The sequence below is a fragment of the Pelmatolapia mariae genome, linkage group LG2 (genome assembly GCF_036321145.2).
Source record: "Pelmatolapia mariae isolate MD_Pm_ZW linkage group LG2, Pm_UMD_F_2, whole genome shotgun sequence".
Classification (NCBI taxonomy): Eukaryota; Metazoa; Chordata; class Actinopteri; order Cichliformes; family Cichlidae; genus Pelmatolapia; species Pelmatolapia mariae.
The window spans coordinates 1,060,906-1,082,849 of record NC_086228.1 but is presented as its reverse complement, the minus strand read 5'-3'; the positions used below and the strand labels follow the sequence as shown (position 1 = coordinate 1,082,849).

Below are 21,944 nucleotides of genomic sequence, written 5' to 3'. Positions count from 1 at the left end.
TGCCTCAACCTCTTGCAGCAGGTCACTAAGCTCTCTTAGCTTCACAGGATCCTTGCTACTGACCTTTGGGAAGTTTGTAAGCCTGTCGAACAGTGTTTTTTCAATTATCTCTGGAGAGCCAAAACATTCCTCCAAGCGCTCCCAGGCTTTGTCCAGTCCAACTTCGGGACGACAGACATGCACCGTCTTTATTCTTTTCACATGCCGTGCTGAGTCGTGCCCCAGCCACTTAATAAGGAGGTCCAACTCTTCACTGGGGCTGAGTTTTAGTCCACTGATTGCATTCAGAAAGGAGGATTTCCACGCCCAGTAATTTTCAGGGCAGTCATCAAACTTTGTGAGACCAGCATTATTAAGATCCCTCCGTGCCAAGTACCTTGCTATATCACCCACCTGAGCACTGCCATCTGGTAGGAGTTGTGGTGTGACTCGATCAGGCGACCTTTCCCTTGTGCTCTCTGGTGGGTGCGGTGTTGAATGGGGATAAATACCAGACTTTGGTTCCTGAGATAGCCCTGATGTTGGAATGGCTTTGTTTCTCATTTTGAACAAGTGGGATTCAATATATGGAGTACCAAAGCTTTGCCTGGGAGGAATCGTGGGCTTCAGCTCATGAACAGTTGACTCTCTATGCTCTGCCTCTGGTTTAGCACTCTCGGTTGTCTGTAGATGCTGCTCCACATACTGGCGTGTCCTTTCAGCAGTCTCTTCAAAGGCTGGTTTCCTTTCAGTTTTGACAGACTCCTCTGCTGCAACCTCAAGGATGCTGGCTTCAGCCATAGCTGCTGCTACCTCCTTTTCATACTGTAAAGTGTTCAATTTGGCTTCTATGCGAGCCTTCTCAATCATCATTTCTGACTCTATTTTGGCATAATCGGCTCGTGCACGAGCTGCCTCCAGTTTAGCACGAGCTGCAGCAGCGGCTCGACTGGCTGATGATCCACTAGATGCTATAGAGGCCACTGACCTGGTCTCTAGAGCCGACAGCTGCGTTATTTCTTTTGCGGCTTGTGTGTCCTCCATCCCACAATGCTGCTGTGTGGCAAGCGTAAGCAGTAGTAGAGATGAGACGTGCTGGGAGCCGAAGTTGCTGTCTTTGATTATCTCTGCCCGCTGAGAAGCTGCTTTTTTACTGTTCTGTCCTTATTGTGCGTCCCTTTGCCCAACTTGACAGACAGCTAACGGTTTCAATGAACATTGGAAGCGGAAGTAAGTTTGAGGCTTTTACTTCGTCAGTAGTTCAATGATTTACATCCTTTTCTTCCCGTAAAACTAAAAACAAACACAAAGTAAATGTCACAATAGTCTTTTCCTTTTAACTCACACTTCTAGGATATGAACTATACTGTTATATAGTATGTGTAATCAACAGCGATTCAGTATTGATCACAATACAACTTAGCGAGTTTAGCTTCCTCAAAGATAAACATAACAGATGAAATAACTGGTTTCTAAACAAATCTCTGTAATAGAAATGCACCAAATAAACTTGTAAACATGTTATACATTAATACTCACAAGCAATAACTCTCCAAGGCAGAAATGTTTTAAAGAGCATCTAAGGCGACAAACAGCATATTCTGCAGGCTAACAAGCGACCAGCTTCCTGTTTCCTCTACCCACAGGAACACAGAAAAACCCCACCAAAATATAAGCTTGTGAGTATTTCCACTATGACCAGCAGAGGGTGCTGAAGAGAAAGAACCTATGCATGTCATAACAGTGGTAGAGGAGGATTGTAAAACGCCTCTACTTGGGAGAACAGCTAGTGAAGCGATGAAGCTAATACAAGTTAAATATGATAACATCTGTGCTTTGGACAGCTCAGTGACAACAGCTCCATCAGAGAAAAACACATGGTTGTTGGAAGAGATAAAGACTGAGTTTCAGGATGTGTTTACAGGAGATGGATGTTTGCAAAGTGAATATGAGCTGGAAATCGACACAACAGTGCAGCCCGTCAAACTGCCAAAACGCAGCGTCGATGATGAAACCACTGAAAGAGGAACTGATGAGTCTTGCAGACAGACAAATAATAGCACCAGTGGAATGTAGTACTGATTGGATCAGCGGGATGGTGACAGTGCAGAAGCCAAATGGCAAGCCCAGGATATGTATTGACCTGAGACCGCTCAACAAAGCTTTGAAGCGTAGTCATTTCCCATTACCAACAATAGATGACATCTTGCCAGATGTGTCAAAAGCGAAAGTTTTCACAGTTTGTGACGTGAAACATGGCTTTTGGCATGTGAAGCTTACAGAAGAGTCAAGCCATCTCACGACATTCGCAACACCATTTGGTCGCTTTCGTTGGCTGAGAATGCCGATGGGGATCAGCCCAGTGCCAGAGGTCTTTCAGCGCAAATTGATGCAAGCGTTAGAGAACCTGCCAGGCACATACATCATTGCTGATGACATCCTGATCACTGGAAAAGGAGAAACGACTGAGTTAGCAGAAATGGATCATGACAGAAACCTGAGACTTTTCCTGGAACGCTGCAGAGAGAGGAACATCAGATTGAATGTGGAAAAACTCAAGCTTAGAAGACAGGAAGTACCATACATCGGACATCTACTCACGGCAGAGGGGCTGAGAGCTGACCCAGAGAAGGTACGGGCCATCACAGAGATGCCAGCACCAACTGACATAAAAGGGGTGCAGAGACTAGTTGGAATGGTCAACTATTTATCAAAGTTCTACAAGCATCTGTCAGATGACTGTGAGCCTCTCAGACAACTGACGCACAGAGACAGCCTATGGGAGTGGACAGACGTGCAGGAAAATGCATTTCAAAGACTGAAAGAAAAACTAACACAAGTCCCAGTTTTGAAATATTACAGCCCTGAAGAAGAGCTGACACTGCAGTGTGATGCCAGCGAGACTGGACTGGGAGCAGCTCTGACTCAACATGGAAAACCAGTGGCATTTGCAAGTCGTGCACTGACGCTCACTGAAAGAGGTTATGCACAAATTGAAAAGGAATGTTTAGCTATTGTGTTTGGGATGGAGAAATTCCACCAATATACATATGGTCGCCTTGTGAGAGTGCAATCAGACCACAAGCCACTCGAGACCATTATTAAAAAGCCACTGTTACATGCACCTAAGAGACTGCAAAGGATGTTATTAAGGCTGCAAAAATATGATATAACCATAACATATGTTCCAGGCCGCGACATGCTACTCGCTGATACGCTGAGTAGGGCCTACCTGCAGGACAGCATCAAAAGCCAGACGGAGTTGGAGACAGAATGTGTCAACATGGTGGATTATGTACCTGTTTCAACAGAAAGCATGCACAGAATACGAGCAGGGACAAGAACCGACCACACACTACAAACGCTGATAAAAACAATACAAAAGGGGTGGCCGGCCTGTAAGAAAGATGTACCTGTTGAAATAACCCAGTTCCAATCTTTGCAGGATGAACTGAGCACACAGGATGGATTAGTCTTCAAGGGAGAGAGAGTGGTGATTCCAGAAGCACTCCAGGCAGATATAACACAGCGAATTCACTCAACACACATCGGAACAGAAGGGTGCCTCAGGACAGCTAGAGACTGCGTCTACTGGCACGGTATGAATGACCACATCAAAAAGTACATCGCTACATGTGACATATGTCGGTCTGTGGATGCAAAACAACAGAAAGAGACACTAAAACCACACGAGCCGACCACTAGACCATGGACCAAAGTTGGGACAGATTTATTCAACTTTGAGGGTAGGGACTACCTAATAACTGTTGATTATTACTCCAACTTTTGGGAGATAGATTATCTACCGGATACCAAGTCGAGTACTGTGATTAGGAAACTAAAGGCTCATTTCGCACGTCAGGGAATACCGAATATTGTTTTTTCTGACAACGGGCCCCAGTACAGCTCGACAGAGTTTGCCAACTTCAGCCGGAAATGGGAATTTCGACACCATACCTCATCGCCTGGCTATCTGCAGAGTAACGGCAAAGCTGAGTCTGCTGTTAAAACTGCCAAACGACTCATGAAAAAGGCAAAATTGGCTGGACAGGATCCATATCTGGCCTTATTAGACCACAGAAACACCCCAACACAAGGTTTGACTACCAGCCCTGCACAGAGACTGTTAAGCAGGAGGACGAGGACACTCCTCCCAATAGGAGACAGATTGTTGCAACCCAAAGTGACTGACAACAAATTAGCATTGATGAAAAACAGAGAGAGACAAACAAAGTACTACAACAGGACGGCGAAGGACATGGACACATTAAACCCAGGGGACTTGGTGCGAGTCCAACCTTTTGAACCACACACCTTATGGACCAAGGCTAGAGTGTGTAACACTCTGGGAAACAGATCCTATGATGTGGAGTTGGACAACGGCACAGTCCTCAGAAGGAATCGTCGCCATCTGAGGCGAGCTGGGGAGGTCGAAAAAGACATGTCGGCACATCTCCAGCCTGAGGGACCGAACATTACTGTGTAGACACAGAACAAAGAGAACACACAAAACAGCACGACCAGGTCAGGACGGGTAGTACAACAACCTGGATATCTGAAGGACTATGTATGCAATTAAGGGGTAATCTGTGATTTGTTTACTGGTCAGAGGAAAGATAAAAGCAAAGGAAAGAGAAAAAAAACATCTGTGACGATATTTTGAGTTATATGTTGTGATTTGTTTACTGGTTAGAGAACAGAACAAAACATCTGTGATAATTTTTTGAGTTATGGCTTTGTGATCTGTTTACTTGTTTAGAAAAAAAAGAAAAAAAATAAGGAAAAGAGAAACAAAATGGAAAAAAATTAATAAAAGTAATAATAAAGGAAAATGGAAAGAAAGCTAAAAAAGTAAGTGGAAGAAAGAAATTTTTATTTTTGAAGAAAATTAAGATGCGACCTGCGAACTTCAAAATGATGTTGTCTTTGTTAGAGGCGACACAGTCGTGGGTGTACAGGGTGTAGAGGATGGGAATGAGAACACAACCTTGTGGGACGCCAGTGTTTGTAATAATGCCGGTCCTGTTGCCGATCCTGATGGACTGGGGCCTGCCAGTCAAAAAGTCCTGTAGCCAGTCACAGAGGGTGGGCTGCAGGCCGAGTGCTGCCAGCTTGTGAGTGAGTTTGTGGGGATGACAGTATTGAAAACAGAGCTGTAATCAACAAAAAGTACCCTGATGTATGAGTCTTTGTTTTCTATGTGGGAGAGGGAATAGTGAAGGCAGCAGTGATGGTGTCTGACGTGGACCTATTGGACCGGTAGCATTACTGCAGGGGGTCCAGAATGTCTGTGATGTTGCTCTGGATGTAGGCCAGCACCACTCTCTCAAAGCACTTCACAATGATTGGAGTGAGTGCAACTGGTCTACAGTCGTTCAGGCAGGTGGCTGAGCTTTTCTTGGGGAGAGGGATGATGGTTGTGGTCTTGAAGCATGTGGGGACAGTGATCTGGCTGAGGGAGAGGTTGAAGATGGAGGTAAGAACCTCCGCCAGCTCATTGGCACATGATTTAAGAGCCCATCCCGGGATGTTGTCTGGTCCTGCTGCATATAATGATGAGGTGGAGTCTAAGGCACGGTGGAGAAACACAGCCTCTCACCAGGACCATGACAAGTTCCTCCTCTGTCCCTGGTTCTGGTTCCTGCTCCTCCAGCCTGGAGCTCATCTGGTCTGAAAAGTCCTCGTCCTCCGTGCTGTCGTGTTGGTACAAGACGGCTGCCGGGACAGGAAGATACCAAAACTGTGTTAACACAAAAACACACGCCAGAGAAAATCTGATTTTTACAGACGAAGCGAAACCTCGATGAGACAGAATAACATGTGGGGACTGTTTGTGATCAAACTGTGAACTCTTCCACGCAAACTTTTTCAATGTATTTTTATTTATACAAATCACAACAAGTCCCCTCGAGCTGTTTTATATTGTAGCATAAGGACCCGCCCTGCAATAACACAGAGAAAACCAAACAATCACATGGCCCCCTGTGGGCGACAGTGGGAAGGAAAACTCCTGTTTAACAGGAAGAAACCTCCAGCAGAGCCAGGCGCTCCCCAACTACCACGATCAGTTGTTGTGAGGGGAGGAGCCAGAGATGAACGATAACTAATGATTGAATGCAGAGAGGTGTACAAACACACCTACTCACTGATAAAAGATCGTCTCCTGTTCATGCTCTGTACGTTTAACGAAAGCTCTTCATGTAAAATCTCTGCACAGACTTTGAATGTTTGGAAAGACTTTTTCTCTGTGCTGGAGTCACGTACGCTTTCCACAGTACTTACTTAGACTTAGATCCTCCCATGCCTTATGTGGCATATCGTGCGGCAAACGAACGCCACCAGGCTCGATCTTGTGCCCGGGCTTCAGCTTCTTCCAACGATATATTTGATGTCTTTAGGTCTTGATGGAAACCTTCGCCAGGTGTTGCGGGGACGTCCTCGTGGTCTTTTCACGCCCAGGGGTTGCCAGCGCATCGCTGTTTTTGGAATCTGTGCGTCATCCATGCGGAGGATATGGCCGGCCAGTCGGAGTCTTTTGCAACGATGTTGTGAAGTTTGACTGTGCCACTCCTTCGCAGGACCTCCTCGTTGGTGATGTGGTCGGTGTAGCGGATCTTCAGAATCCGGCGAAGACATCGCTGCTGAAAGACATCGAGCTTGGTGTTGATGCAGGCCGACAACTTCCAAGTCTTGCTGGCATAGATGGCGGTTGGGATCACGATCGAATTAAGCAAGCAGAGTTTGATCTTGAGGGAGATGGTCGGGGAGGACCAGATCTTGTTCTGCCTTTCCAATGTGGCATTTAACATCCACCTCTGCAGCGCCGTCATGGGAAATCACGCTACCGAGGTAGGTGAATTTCCACAGTAACAAGAGGAAAAACAACACTCCACCTTCATCACATATGTAAAGGAACCGAGTCTTACATTTAAACCTCTGTGATTTCGAAAGAAGAAAGCTGCTGAGGTTTGTTGTTAGTGCTGGTTGTGTAGGATCTAAACATCCAGCACGGCCTGCTGCTGAGCCAAAGCCAGCTGCTTGTTCTCATCTACTGTACATAATAATGCTTATTCATCCTTTATGTGCCCCATCTTCTCACTGTGCACTTGTAAATATGCCGTACGTGTTGTTGTGTGTGTTGTATGTGTTCACATACTTGACCAGTGAAGCTGATTCTGACTGTCAGGGTTTACTGTATTTACTCACAAAGAGGAGAAAACACATGTTACTGACTACAGGACAGCAGCTGGTAAACTCCGCCCCCCTGTGGACGGGCCAGGTACAGCTTGCAGAGGGTCAAAAGAAAAAAAGAGTTAGGTGTGCCTGGATCTGTGCTGTGACTCAGTCTGCAGGTGATCACGTGTCTATAATATAAACCCAACAGTCTGCTGCTGTGAATCTGTCTCACCTGTGTGCCAGTCAGGAGTGATTTTTACATTCAGGTGTGTAAACACGATGAAAATGACCTGGTGAACATCAAACCGAGCGAGGGGGAGAAAGCCTGGACTGAGAGTCTCAGAAACTGCTGAGCTGAGCTTTCACGCTGGTCTCTGAGTTAGCAGAGAAGCTCTGAAACAGAGAAAATACTTTGTTGAGGTCAGAGGTCAGAGGAGAATAGACAGTCTGCTCTAAGCTGGTAGGAAGGAGACCAACGCAGAAGAGCATCTGTGAACCTTGAAGCACACAGAGAGACCACACCAGTGTCACTGCTGTCAGTAAGAAACTGAGAGCACGGATCACACAGACTCTCAAACCTGGACAGCAGCAGCTGGAGAAACGTTTGGTCTGACGAGTTTAAAGCGTGGATCCATCCTGCCTGTGTCGGAGCTCAGGCTGCTGCTGCTGTGATGGTGCAGGGAGATATTCAGAGAGTGCTGCTGCTGACCACGCCCACCCTTTATGACCTCAGTGAACTCAGCAGGACACCTAAGCTCAGGACGATGAGTTCACTGCAATCAGACGGCCTCACAGCTCTCAGTCTGGTAGTGATGATGTCATGATGATGTCATGTCAGTGTGGACCAAAATCTCTGATTCCAGCATCGTGTTGAATCTGAGCCTTGAAGCCTTAAAGTAGGTCTGAGTGTCACAGGCGTATCTAGCAAAGCTTAACTCTGAATACTTTTAATCGATTCAGATTTCAGAGCACAAAAACATTTTGCTTGTTCAGTAAAAGTCACTCTAAATGGACCAGATCAAAACGTTTATTTTTTCATTCAGTGTAGTTCCAGCTGGCGCCCACAGCAGGCTGATCACAGCTGCTCAGGTTTATGGATACATCCTTTGAGAGACCACACTTAAGTCTTTTTTCCTCTGCTTGTCCAGCTCAGGGTCACAGGAATGCTGGAGCCTATCCCAGCTGTGAGGCGGGGTACACCTGGACAGGTCCTCACAGCGCTGATGCAGCCATCCACGCCCATACTTAGAGCCAGCGTACAACCAGTTAGCCTGACCCCGGGCACATGTTTGGACTGAGGGAGGAGGCTGGAGCACTCAGAGAGAACTCCAGATTCAAACTCGGAACCGGGCTGCTGTGAGGCAACAGAACGAGCCACTGCACCTCCGTGCCACTCTTACTAAAATCACTGAAATATAAATGGAAGCAGCTGATGAGGTTAAACGGAGCACGTTTTAGTGTTTTCATGCTGCCAGGAGAACTTCAGTGGAAACATTTCCTTCAATTATTCTGATTATTTGACTTCAGATCAGCTGCTGGAGGGACGGTCGGGCACAGCTGAGGGCGAGAGACGCCGGCATGTGGGAATGATGACCCACTGTTTATATCCCTGTGTGTGTGTCTGTGTCTGTGTCTGTGTGCGTGTGTGTGTGTGTCTGTGTCTGTGTGTGTGTCTGTGTGACTGATAAACACATACTGAGTATGAGTGAGCATGAATGTGGGTAAATGTGCTCACCTCCACCCAGAAGTGGGCGTAGCTGTCCAGGGCTGCTGGCACACCTGTTCCTCACCTGCAGATCTTTGCCCAGCTGAGGATAGCTGCAGACCACAGGGAGAAGGCTGGTCCACCGACGGCCTGCTCAGATGTTAGCTATTGGCTTACACTGAACCCAAATTAAACCTCACAGCGCTGTTTCACACTGTGAAGACGGCATCAGCCAGGCATTCAGCACACATTAGGCACTGTAAGCAAGCCTGCACGCTGTACCCCTGTGGGTCACGCCCACCGCCAAAGACACGCCGACCAGTGTGACAAAACCACCGCAAGAACACACGGCTCTTTAAAAGGTGATGACCAGACAACAAGTCCTCACAGAAACAGATATACAGTCTACACACACACACACACACACATAAAATGTGTTGTGAAGTTCATGGCATCATTGTAAAAGCAGATCACTTTCTGCTTTTACACACACAGCATTCCTTCAAGGGATATATATGTCTGCCACACACACACAACCCCGTTCAGCTATCTTAGTGAGGACCTTCATTGACATAATGCTTTCTCTAACCATAACCATCAAAAATGAATGCCTAACCCTAACCCTGACCATAGCCTAATTGTAACCCTGACACTAAAACCACATTTTGAGCCTCAAAAACGCCTTCAAACTTGTGAGGACCGGTGTGTGTGTCCTCACGAGTTACTGTTGGTTCTCACAAGTATAGTTGTTAAGGTTCAATGCGGGGGACTCAAACGCAGGACTCCTGAATCAGCTGAACACAAAGATTTATTCACAGAGTTCAGCAGGTGTATATACAGGAAGTGCAGGGCAGTGCTATATACAATAGTGTGAGGGACGGGGCTCCAGGGAAATCCAAAAAGGGGGGAATCACTCGCTCTCCAACTTTCCACATACACGACCGCAGTTCCTTTCCTCACACTTGACACACAGATTCACACAGGGAAGGTAATGCAGGAGGTGAGTGGTACACAACGATAGACAACGATCCAGCGAAGACCAGCAGTCTCCTCCTGGCTTAAATGCCGTTCATCTTGATGGGCATCAGGTGTGTTCCCTTCCGTGGGCGTGGGGCGTGGGCCGAGGGCGTGAACCCACAATGAGTTCTGCCCTGGCAACAGAGAGGAGGAGAGAGAGAGAGAAAAGGAAGAAAAGGCGTCTCGCTGATCCCCCAGGTCATGACAATGGTAGAATGCAGATTTTGGTCCTCACAAAGATAGCTAGACAGGAACACACACAGAGACACACACACACACAGAGTTGTAAATTGTGCGTGACATCATTATAAACACAGATCACTTCCAGGCTCGGTTTTCTTGCACTGAGTTACTGTTTCAGCACACACTCTGTCATGTTTCCATCCACCCAGAGGACGTTACATCCACTCACATCCATCCGCTGCACCCAGAAAAGTGTAACTACATCTGCTGCCTCATTAACTCCTGCCCCACCCTAAACCTGAGCTCGGCTGCAGTCAGCTCACAGTAAATGTCCTGAAATGGATGAAAACCTGAGTGTGGTTCAGTGCAGACAGGTGATGACAGGTCTGCAGGCCGCGTGCTGTCTCCAGCTTGTTTTGTGGTTTGGGTGAAGTTTAACAAGCTTTGCCTCCTTCCAGGATTTACTTTGGACTCGACTCTATCACCTGTCACTCCAACTCAATGTCACATCACAATGTGTTATTGCTGGACAACAGAGCAAAATGTGTCAAGTCATGTGACTCTCAGGCTTTCTTTTGCAGCCACAAAAATGAGCAAAGTCAATCTGAGGTGATGGAGCGAGGTGCATACAGGTCCTCCACACGTGAGTTCCTTCATTTTGTTTACAGCACTTTTATTCTTACTTTTTCAGTCTCTGATAGCGCTGAAACCTGCAGTTCCTCCAGCATCCAGCAGGGGCAGCAGTGAGTCAGACAGACATTTACAGCCTGATACACAAACTGCTTGGTCTCTGTAGATCATTTCCTCCTTCATAGCACCTGTATGGGGGAAGGATGTGTTTTTTTTACAGCTCAACTCTTTAAGTAGTATTAAGGCTTAAAGTTTGCCTTATTGGGGGCGTGGCCTCTTTAACTGACAGGTGGATGGTGACACAGGTGACTGTAGATGGGAGCAGCTAACTGGAGTCCCTGAACTGGACCTCTGGATCGTGTTTGTGCTGTTGGAGCCTTTTGGAGCAATTTTAATGACATCACATGACCAATAATGTGGCTGCTGTGAGGTCACTGTACGGACAGGCTGAGTTTCAGCTTCACTGAGTGAAACTCTGGGATTTTATTTGGGTGTTACTAACAGCGTGGTGCGTGAGAGGCTACATGGATGACCAGCTGTTCATTGTAAAAGCACCATGTTTTTACCATGGACCCATTTAGCTACGCTAACCCTGGGCTGCTGATTGAAGTTAATAGCAACATAAGTAGGGATGGGTATCGTTTAGGTTTTATCTGATACCAGTGCCAAATCGGTACTTTTGAAACGGTGCCGGTGCTTAAACGGTGCTCGAACCGGTGCTTAAAGAATGAACAACACAAACTTTGTCCAAAAACCTCTTGTGTTTTTATTTTTAGCAGTCTCTTTTTTTCTGCAAAATGATAAGCACCGTCCAGCCCCACGCACGGGGCGATCCGCACTAACTCGCTAATGGAGATTTACCGCACCCACAGTAGATGTGCTCGGTGTGAGGTCTCGCAGCAAGCTATCAAATACGGTGCATTTCTCGGCTTTTAAAAAACCGCTATGCGTCGCCAGGTGTTTCATCAGATTCGAGGTGTTACCTCCTTTGCACAGTATCACAGTATCAGCTTAAAGCACTTGTTGCAGGCTGCTGAGTTTGCATCTTTTGCTGTGAAGTACAGCCAGACTTTTGACCGCTTTGCCTTGGGCATTTTTAATCTGTAGCTCTGCTCTAAAAGAACGTACGTACCTGGGCCCGCCTACTACGCTTGCAAAGGTAAAATGATTGGCTAGAATCCAAAGTGTATGACATCTCAGGGGAAAAAAAGCACCAAAATAAAGCACCGAAATGTGCGCTGCTTTTCGGTCTGGTTACTACCGTTTATGTGCCATAATGGCACCGGATATTGGTACCCATCCCTAAACATAAGTGGGCTCTCATGTATGCTGACATGCTGCAAACACACTGGAAATGTAAAGGTGTAGCTAGAGATAATTAACCCTGCCCAGTCCTACTACTACTGAACTATATCACACAGGTTTAATCCATCATAGTATTCCTCCATTTGTCCTTCAGCTTTCAAACAAATGATTTTGGAAAAACCCAAATGTGATGCAAGGACCCAGGAATGCATTATGTCAGTGCGGGGCCTCACAATGATACGAATACAGACACATGTATGTGTGTGTTTAACACCCCGCAGCAGCATCGCATCACGCCCCGAGAGGGCTGAAATGTCAAACATGTGTTAACACCCAACTGTCTCTCACACACACACACGCACACACACACATAGCTACACACGCACACACAGAGATACACACAGACACACTGATGTTTTGTCAGCATCGTAAAGGGTTTACAGAAATCAAATTAGATGGTGTGTGTGTGTTTGGTGGTGGTGGTGGTGGGGGGGGGGGCAGGTTATTACATAAAGGGTGTGACAGATGGTTCGTATGTGAAGCCTGTCCTGTGCAGAGGTGTGGGGAGAGACAGTGTTTGTCTGAAGCACCGTGAGCTCCGATCAAAGGTTTGTTCCCTTTGCTTCAGTTCTTCTCAGCTTTAAACTTTCAGTAAAAATGCTTCATAAGTTTATAAAACTTTTGAATTTTTAAGGTTTGAATTTGTAACCTTCAGTCCAGGAAAGAGTTTGTCTTTAGTTTTTAGTCCTGTTTAACTTCTGTTTGTGGTAAGGGAGGAAATACAGTTTTAAAAGTTTCAGCGTCTCGATAGATTAAAACTTGTTTGCTGCTCGGTTAGAGAAAACAGGGAGCAACTTCACAGTACTGAAAATTTCTAGAACCAAAACTCATTGATATTTCTGATTTTTGGTCTATAATATAATGTAATTGGTGATGAAACTGTTGTTTTATTTTGTATAAACTTCAGCTTGCTGTTTCTACAACACAACAAAGATTTTAAATAACATGTGGTTGTATGCTTTACCAGATTTTAACATAATGTGATTTTAAAAAATAGTTTGTCTGGTTTTAACGTCTTTTTATTTATCTAAAAAAAAATTGAAACTACTCTGTTAGAGCAGCCAGAAGAGGATACACGATATTGGCATACTCGAGGCTGCAGATCCTCTGCTTTATGCTGACTAATGCGCACATTTAGTGGCACCTGTTCAGGTGTACACCACCTCTTGCCCTATGACAGCTAGGATAGGATGGATGGATGGATGGTGGATAGATGGATGGATAGCTGGATGGATGGATGGATGGATGGATAGCTGGATGGATGGATGGATAGATGACTGGATGGATGGATGGATGGATGGATGGATGGATGGTGGATAGATGGATGGATAGCTGGATGGATGGATGGATAGCTGGATGGATGGATGGATGGATAGCTGGATGGATGGATGGATAGCTGGATGGATGGATGGATGGATAGCTGGATGGATGGATGGATAGCTGGATGGATGGATGGATAGATGACTGGATGGATGGATGGATGGTGGATAGATGGATGGATGGATAGCTGGATGGATGGATGGATAGATGACTGGATGGATAGCTGGATGGATGGATGGATGGTCGATGGATGGATGGATGGTCGATGGATGGATGGATGGTCGATGGATGGTGGATGGATGGATGGATGGATGGGTGGATGGATGGATGCATGGATGGATGGGTGGATGGATGGTCGATGGATGGTGGCTGGATGGTGGATGGATGGATGGATGGATGGATGGGTGGATGGATGACCGATGGATGGATGGCTGGATGGTGGATGGATGGATGGATGGATGGATGGATGGATGCATGGATGGATGGATGCATGGATGGATGCATGGATGCATGGATGGGTGGATGGATGGATGGATGGATGGTGGCTGGATGGTGGATGGATGGTGGATGGATGCATGGATGGGTGGATGGATGGATGGATGGATGGTGGCTGGATGGTGGATGGATGGTGGATGGATGCATGGATGGATGGTGGATGGATGCATGGATGGATGCATGGATGGATGGATGGATGGATGGATGGTGGCTGGATGGTGGATGGATGGTGGATGGATGCATGGATGGATGGTGGATGGATGCATGGATGGATGGGTGGATGGATGGTCGATGGATGGATGGTGGCTGGATGGTGGATGGATGGATGGATGTGATAATGCTCAGCTACAGGCTTCATTAACAGGTGGATGACATCACAGCTGTTATGCCCACCTTACATACACACTGTGGGTGAAGCCCAGACTGAAACATGGTGAGATTAAAAGCTCCACCCTGATTGAGGAGAAGCAGGAGCTCATTCTTCAGAGACCTGCTCCACACTGTGGGTTTGAAGGACTCACACTGCAGCAGGATAATGAACCCAAAAACACCAAAGAAGACCGCAGAGTGCTGACATCATGGACCGAGTGGAAGAAGGGGTTAAAGTTCAACGTGGGTCACTCGAGTGATGCTGCCATCGGACACAGACAGATTCTGATGTTCACTCATGAACATTTTGCTCAGACTGATGTCATCTATGTGCAGCGATGTGTTTGTGTGGAGGTCAGAGGTCAGACTGTTGACAGCGTGTGTGCTCCTGTGGTGCTGTTACAGATGAACCTGGCTCTGGTCCATGACAGAGAGCTCATTAAGACGTTCTGGGAGAGGAGGATCGAGACTCAGACTCAGCAAGCTGAGAGCGAGGAGCAGAGGATGAGCCAGAGCGCCCTCAAAAAGTGAGTGACGTCCTTCGGCCCAGCGGTCAGCGCATATTTTTATAAAACTTCATGATGTGAGGCTCTGGTTAGCATTTAGTCAAAAACTGTGTCTAACCCAAGTTTAGTCATCTTCTTCTTAGTTCAGTTTACTTTTAGTTTTGTACGTGTTGCATTTGAAGGTCACACCTGTCTCCATCTTTGCGTACAGCTTCTTTTCTGTCATGAGGCTGGCAGAAAGGTTTAACATATCCAGACTTTCTTTGTGTTAGCTGGCTAAACGCAGTCAGCGATAATGGATATCACTCAGTGATGGTTGTCAGCGTTCCCTCTAAAAGACATCTGAGCGTGCTAAACCGAGAGACAAACTGTCTCCAGGCTGTCCTGGGTCTGCCCGGGTCTCCTGCTGATCAGTAAGATTTAATCAAGACAACAAAGGAGGCAAAGTGAGCTGAGACAGTGAGGGGCAGTTTGTTTTTCCTCGCCAAAGAGGAACTGCAGGTCAGATTGTGTTCAGATCTGAGCGGCTGATGGAAATAACTCCAGACCGAAGGGAAATGAATCCATAGATAATTCATTAATTATTTACAGTGATGTTTATGCACTGAATGCACAGTCATGTCACAGTATGATGGACAGGCTTTCATCAGCTTGAGTTTGAGTTGATGGGTGAAACGTTGTGAGGGACCAGTGAGCGCTCGCTGTACGTGTTTTACTGCAGAGGAAAGGTGAGACTCAGCTGCTTGTTCCACCTGAGCACACGGACTGGCGTCCTCACGGGTTTTCAGTTACTGTTATTCTGGTGGAAAGGTTTTTGGACTCTTCTGTTTTACAGGATGTGGCGTCCAGTCCTTCATTTGTAATGTCACTGAACTTCAGTCTAACTGGTTTCGTGTTCACAGACTTCTGGAAGCTTTTCAGGATGGTTCGTTCCACTCTCAGCTTTAAATTCTCGCATTTTATTTGTCTCTATGTGATTCGCTGATTATTCTGTGGTCTGGTTACCTGTCAGCACTCAGTTTGTCCTTTGTTCTCTGGGTGTAACTGGGTTTTATGGGACAGCTGGAGCTCCCTGCCCACTGAATGCTCTGCTGTCCTCAGACACACCCTGATCAGTGACTCTTGGTAAACGTGCTGTTTGTAATTCACACTCTGCGTCTCTCTACAGCTTTTCACTCGTGGAGGCTTAAATTACAAACGCTTTCTTTCATCTGTCGAGGTCTTTGAGCCAGACGTCCGTTACCAAACTGAGCATGAATGCGGTTTCATTCGGTGAAGCCATGTGACCTTGTGGCAAATAGACGCATCTAAAAACAGATCCTCTCATTACAAACGGCCTCGTCTCTCAGCGAGCTGCAGGACATACCAACACAAACACACGAGCCTCTAACACCGTCTGGCTGCTAAAGGTGTCAGAGACGATGAGCACTAATGAGCGGAAACATGACCTCGCCTCACCGGGCTCTGAAGGAAGCAAAGGAAACAGGACGATGGCGGGCTGGAGTCTTCAAACCAACCGAGAGAGAGACAAGTTGTCTCCAGGCTGTCCTGGGTCTGCCCGGGTCTCCTCCTGATCAGTCAGTTGTTTAATCAAGACAACAAAGTGAGCTGAGACGGTGAGGGGCCCGAAACCAAAATCCTCCATTAAACAAGAATCAGCACGGCTAACATCCTGCAGCCGTCCACAGCTCACACACAGGTGTGACACAAACTGGGAGCAGGTTCAAAACAGGAAGCGACTAACATAACACACCTGGTGGAAGGAGGTAAGAGTGAGTACGGTGACTCAGAATTTCAAAATAAAACAGATGACAGAAAGCGAGCAGGCTGACACTGATGGAGGAGCCTCCTGCCCCGGTCCTGCTGCTCTTTTGATTTATCTTATATCCTCCTATTAAACTTGACCTCCTGATGTTACATCAGCTATTAGCCCTATCCGCCTTAACCCCTCTCACTCATCTTCCTCCCCCCTTAACCTCAGTTCATCTCACCTAATCCCTCTGCTATCCATTACCCTGTACCCTAATCCCCCACCTATCACTACCATGTATCTCCTAATCCTTCGGCTATCTATTACCATGCACCCCCCGCCTCCACAGCTATCTGGCTCCCCGCTGCCTCTAACCCCGACTCTAGTCCCCGCTAATTGTGTACGTTATGTGTGATCCGAGCAGGGGCTGGAAAAATGTGCTGCGGAGCACCGAGGTGATAATCTCGGAGCGATGAGTGATGGAGGCCGGCCGCAAGCACAGACACAGCAGCTGAATTTAGAAGATATTCTGATATTAATAATCATCTAACGGATGCTTCGGTCTGTGCGTCTGCGTCGCTGAAGCCAAAACTAATTTTATTTCATGAAAGGACGTCGACGTGAAGCTCAGCACGCTCAGTTTCTGCTTTTCTCAATGAGCTGCAGCGAGTCCATCAGTGAGGATCTGTGGAGGCTTTTCTCTGCTCTCTGCCACAGTGTGAGGCCAGAGTGTCCTGATATAAGTGTTAGCTCCACAGCTCTTCACTTGGACATCATGGAGCATAAAAAATACATATGAGTGCATGATTACAAGAGTTAAACTTATCTATAATTAAATCAAGTTATATTATTCCTCCGCACTCGTTTAATAGATTCATTTATTTTTAAAACATCTGCATTTAAAAAAAACATTCATTCATGAAAACTGAAAGAAAACTTGGATCAGATTAAACACAGTGATGGAGATGAGCTGGGCCTAATGGCATTAACGCAGCGAACGGTCAACCACTGACATCATCACACCTCCTCCATGGCTTCAGGAGCTCAGATATAAGGCGGCACCTCTTTAGACGGTGCTCCTCCACCCCTCGCCTGCAGCTCAAACACCAAACAAGTGAATCTAAATTCAGAGTTCAGGTAGAAGCTGAGGAGTCGAAGCGTTAGCAGGAGAAGAGGTTGTAGCAGAGTAACAGTAAAACACACAGAGGTCATCGCAGGCGTGGACGTGCTGGACTAACACAGGAGAGCAGAGCGAGACACGCCCCCGTTCATTAAGGGCTTTTTCAGTGCCGAAGAACTTTTATCCAAACCTTCACACTCACGCTCTGATGGAGGCACCTGAGGGTGGAGTGTTTGCCCAAGGACACTTCAACATGCAGCTCGAGGATCCAGGGACTGAACCACAAACCCTGTGGTTAGTAGACCCACTGCAGTGGGAGCAGAAGCTGCAGAAATGGGAGGAGTTACAGACATTGTGGTAGTGTTTATGTCTAAGTCTAAGCAGAGGGTGTAGCAGTAGTAGAGGAGCCTGAATGGCCACAGTCATAGCAGCAGATGCTGTAGAAGAAGAAGCTCATCAACAGCACAGAAAGTGGCTGCAGTCATATTAATTATATTTAGCAGAGGAGGAGAAAAATGCTGAACGTGACTCTCCGGCTTCTCTAAATCATTTCGTTTTGTTCCTGATCAGCTGGCAGCTTAGCTTCATCCTGCAGGTCCTTGCTGCAGATCCCAGACCTTAGCCTGGCTGATTATAATTTAGCTGCACCTCTGGACCACCTTCTGAACCGCTGCGTCACGCTGCACCACGCTGCACCACGCTGCGTCACGCTGCATCACGCTGCATCATGCTGGTGATTCAGGACCCACAACTTTGAGGTTCGTGGTGATCTCAGAGAGAAGCACATGCAAACAGGCGGTGCAGAATAAGAGGTGCACCAGGAGACGACCTGAAGAGGACATCTGCCAATCATAGTGAGACACTCAGTGATGTCACTGTGGTGCAGTACTGAGTCTGGAGCAATGACCCCACATGTTTTTCGTGAAAATGTGTGAAACTGGTTCTGGATGAGTCGCTGGCCTAAACCAGTGAGCCGGGCTGGACTTGAATCACTCTGATGCTGCTTCAGGAACACTTTTGGGTCAGATGAAGGCCTTAAAGCGTTGGTCCTGGTGCAGAGAAGCGAGAGGCCTACCTGTCCGTCTGTCTGCCTCGGCTGACATCAGGAAGATTATCAGGACAAATGGAATAATCCGAAAAACTTGACAGGAAGGCGACAAAGAGCTGGTGAGGACAGCTGATGTCGAGGGTTGGGTTACACTCCAACATGTGACGCTTCACAGACGAACGTCTGTTATTTCTTTGCCTTTCTGTCCTGGAGTCACTTCCTGTCTGCCGCATGTTTGTGCTTCTGTAGTTATGAAGCCTTTCAGTGACATAACGTACACCCTGACCCCTCAAACAGCCCTCTGTCCTCAGGTCTGTCCCAAAGGGACGACCAGAAAAAAGTCTGGACTGACAGGCTGGCAGCTCGTGATGATTTGACCTCCACCATCTTTAAGGAGAAACGCCTTCTTCCCACAGACAGCAGCCAATAGCATCCCATCAGTGACATCAGCAGCCAATAACATCTGGTCAGAGAGTTGAATCGGACGCGGTGCAGCTCAGTTTCTTTGGTTCCGGTAGTTTCTGTCAATAAAGATGAAAACTGCAGCACAGAGAATGAAAACAGACGCTGAAGCAACAAAACCTGAGCACAAATACTGTTTGAACTTATTTAGATGAAACCTTCAGAGGTCATTCAGGTGAAATCATATCTGTGAACGCTGACACCTTGATTACAGAGTAACTAGCCTACACTGCTGTGAGTGAAATCACTGTACTGAGACTGAAGGTGAAGGATTTGGCTGTGACGTGCTGCGAAACAGAAGAAGAAGAAAGCAGCACGAGGTGTTCTTTCTTCATCGAGCCTCACAGAGACAGGCGAGCACGCTCGCGGGTGTTGGTGAAATAAAAGTGCTGATACGACAGCGATAACGCCGCAGCTGTCACCAGGACACCAGATCTGCTGCAGACTCAGAGCTCATTAAGCTCTGACCTCAGCACTGCTGCACGCCACCGACCACCGAGCCTCCAGGCATCGCTTTTACGACGATCAGATCCTCTTAAAATACTGTTAATGAATGCTTCGATGTTAAATATGATGACGCTCACCCTGACACGGCAGCTTTAAGGCCTGAACCATGAGAATGAAAACAGAAAGTTGAAGCAGGTGGTTTATAAAAGGTCACAAACCTGCGTGACCTTTGTAGGTCTGCAGAAACACTGCTGAGCACATGCAGTGTGTGTAACAGCAAGATGGGGGTGGAGTTTGACTACATGGTGTCATGTGATGCGCTGGCATGATGTAATGTAACCGTCCTTCCTGCGTGTTTCAGGCTGAGGGGGGAGTGGCTGGTCCGTCTGGAGAACCGAACCAAACACCTGAAGAACCTCAATGACAACTACATGAAGAAGATGAAGATGGAGCCGTCAGCTGACCAGACCTGAGCCCCCCATAACTCACTGTAGAGCTGCTGAGCCAACAACCGTGTCTCCTCCTGCTGCTGTGTGAGAGAAATAAAGTGACTGCTGGAAAATGAACACGTCTGTGATTCATTCAGAGTTTGAACGTTGTGTTTTATTTCCTGCATATAAAGCATCTCAAACACATCAGTGCATCAGACTTTCTCCCACAGCCAGCAGTGTCAGAGTGCTTCAGCGTCAGGCTGCGCTGATTCTGCAGCAAGTGTTAAAGATCACTGAGACTCACTCTGAAGCCTCTGAGCCGCCAACATGGCGCCATCTGCTGGACAAACAGGGGTACTGCAGGAACAAACCGCGAGGAGGGGCTGAACGTTCAGTCCAGTAAAGGTGGGAACATGAAGGAGTTTCCGACGCCGGTCACATGCAGCGTGTGAACCAATAAACAATCTATAAGTGACCATTAGTGACAAAACCATCGGTCCCCTTCAACACCAGCAAACAGCAGAGCTGGGTCAGTTTTTGGAACGTAACTGAAATAAAAACAACTATTAAATATTTTAAATTCACTCTTCAGTCATTTCAAGTTTTCTCACAGCAGCTTCACAAATACAAACTTTTTAAGTTTTCAGTTGTTTTTCTGCAGAAGCACAAAAAAGTAAATTTTACGAATTATTCTCCGCAGAATTTAAGACTTTGGCCACCAGGGGGCGTTGTTTCTGTTTAACATATGTTTAGAAAGTCATAGTGACTTTTTCCCCACCAGTGTTTTTTTTCTTTATTTTGAAAACTTTAAACTTATTTATAAACACATATATTTAAAATAATAACCTTTAAATTTCTGCTTTTTTCTCTTTCCAGCAGTGCAGCATGCAGGGGGGCTTTAAGGGGGCCCCAGCTGTACCACACAGCTTTAGTTACTAGGCAAGGCAAGTTTATTTATATAGCACAATTCAACAACAAGGTGATTCAAAGTGCTTTACAGAGACATTAAAAACAAAAACAAATAAAAAGCATGATTTAAAATTGATTAAAACAAAAAAACAGTAGATAAAATCAGAACAGTAGATAAAATCAGAACAGTAGATAAAGTCAGTAGTTAAAATGTAAGTTTTTAAATTTAAGCTTAAAAGTGTGGATTTGGTGTTTTATTCAAAAGCAGCTGAGAACAGGTGAGTCTTCAACCTGGATTTAAATAAACTGAGTGTTTCAGCTGATCTGAGGCTTTCTGGGAGTTTGTTCCAGATATATGGAGCATAAAAGCTGAATGCAGCTTCTCCGTGTCTGGTTCTGACTCTGGGAACTGATAAAAAACCGGATCCAGATGACCTGAGGGATCTGGAAGGTTCATACTGGGTCAGGAGGTCACTGATGTATTTTGGTCCTAAACCATTCAGAGCTTTATAGACCAGCATCAGAACTTTAAAGTCTATCCTCTGACGGACAGGCAGCCAGTGTAAAGACCTCAGAGCTGGACTGATGTGGTCCACTTTTTTGGTCTTAGTGAGGACTCGAGCAGCAGAGTTCTGAATGAGCTGTAGTTGTCTGACTGATTTTTTAGGTAGACCTGTAAAGATGCTGTTACAGTAATCAAGCCTGCTAAAGATGAATGCATGGACTAGTTTTTCCAGGTCCTGTTGAGACATCAGATCTTTTATCCTTGAAATATTCTTGAGGTGATAGTAAGCTGATTTTGTTATTGTCTTAATGTGTTTTTCTAAGTTTAGGTCTGCATCCATCACTACACCCAAATTTCTCGCCTGGTTTGTGGTTTTTAGGTGTATAGATTGAAGTTCTCTGGTGACCTGTAATCGTTTTTCTTTGGCTCCAAAGACTATTACTTCAGTTTTGTTTTTGTTTAGCTGGAGAAAATTGTGGCACAACCAGTCATTAATTTCCTCAATGCATTTACCAAGAGCCTGTACA

The 21,944-nt window shown here is 46.3% G+C and overlaps 1 protein-coding gene across 3 annotated transcripts; it reads left to right on the top strand.

Annotated features, from left to right (window-relative positions):
* Positions 1-1,133: 1,133 nt before the first annotated feature.
* On the top strand, positions 1,134-20,104 carry LOC134634579 (protein FAM240B). 3 transcript variants are annotated; one of them, XM_063483872.1, is made up of 4 exons: positions 1,134-1,209; positions 10,642-10,703; positions 14,645-14,766; positions 19,934-20,104. In XM_063483872.1, the coding sequence occupies exons 3-4, from the start codon at positions 14,645-14,647 to the stop codon at positions 20,043-20,045; spliced, it is 234 nt and encodes a 77-aa protein (XP_063339942.1). In that variant the 5' UTR covers positions 1,134-1,209; positions 10,642-10,703; the 3' UTR covers positions 20,046-20,104. The 3 variants fall into 3 exon arrangements, with proteins under 3 accessions (XP_063339942.1, XP_063339935.1, XP_063339951.1); XM_063483865.1 differs by lacking the exon at positions 1,134-1,209 and adding an exon at positions 8,973-9,222; XM_063483881.1 differs by lacking the exons at positions 1,134-1,209; positions 10,642-10,703 and adding an exon at positions 12,565-12,603.
* The last annotated feature ends 1,840 nt before the right edge of the window (positions 20,105-21,944 follow it).

Coding starts and splice junctions, on each gene's coding strand:
- LOC134634579 (XM_063483872.1), top strand. CDS start 14,645: ATGAACCTGGCTCTGGTCCATGACAGAGAGCTCATTAAGACGTTCTGG. Junction 14,767..19,933: donor AGCCAGAGCGCCCTCAAAAA/GTGAGTGACGTC, acceptor TGCGTGTTTCAG/GCTGAGGGGGGAGTGGCTGG.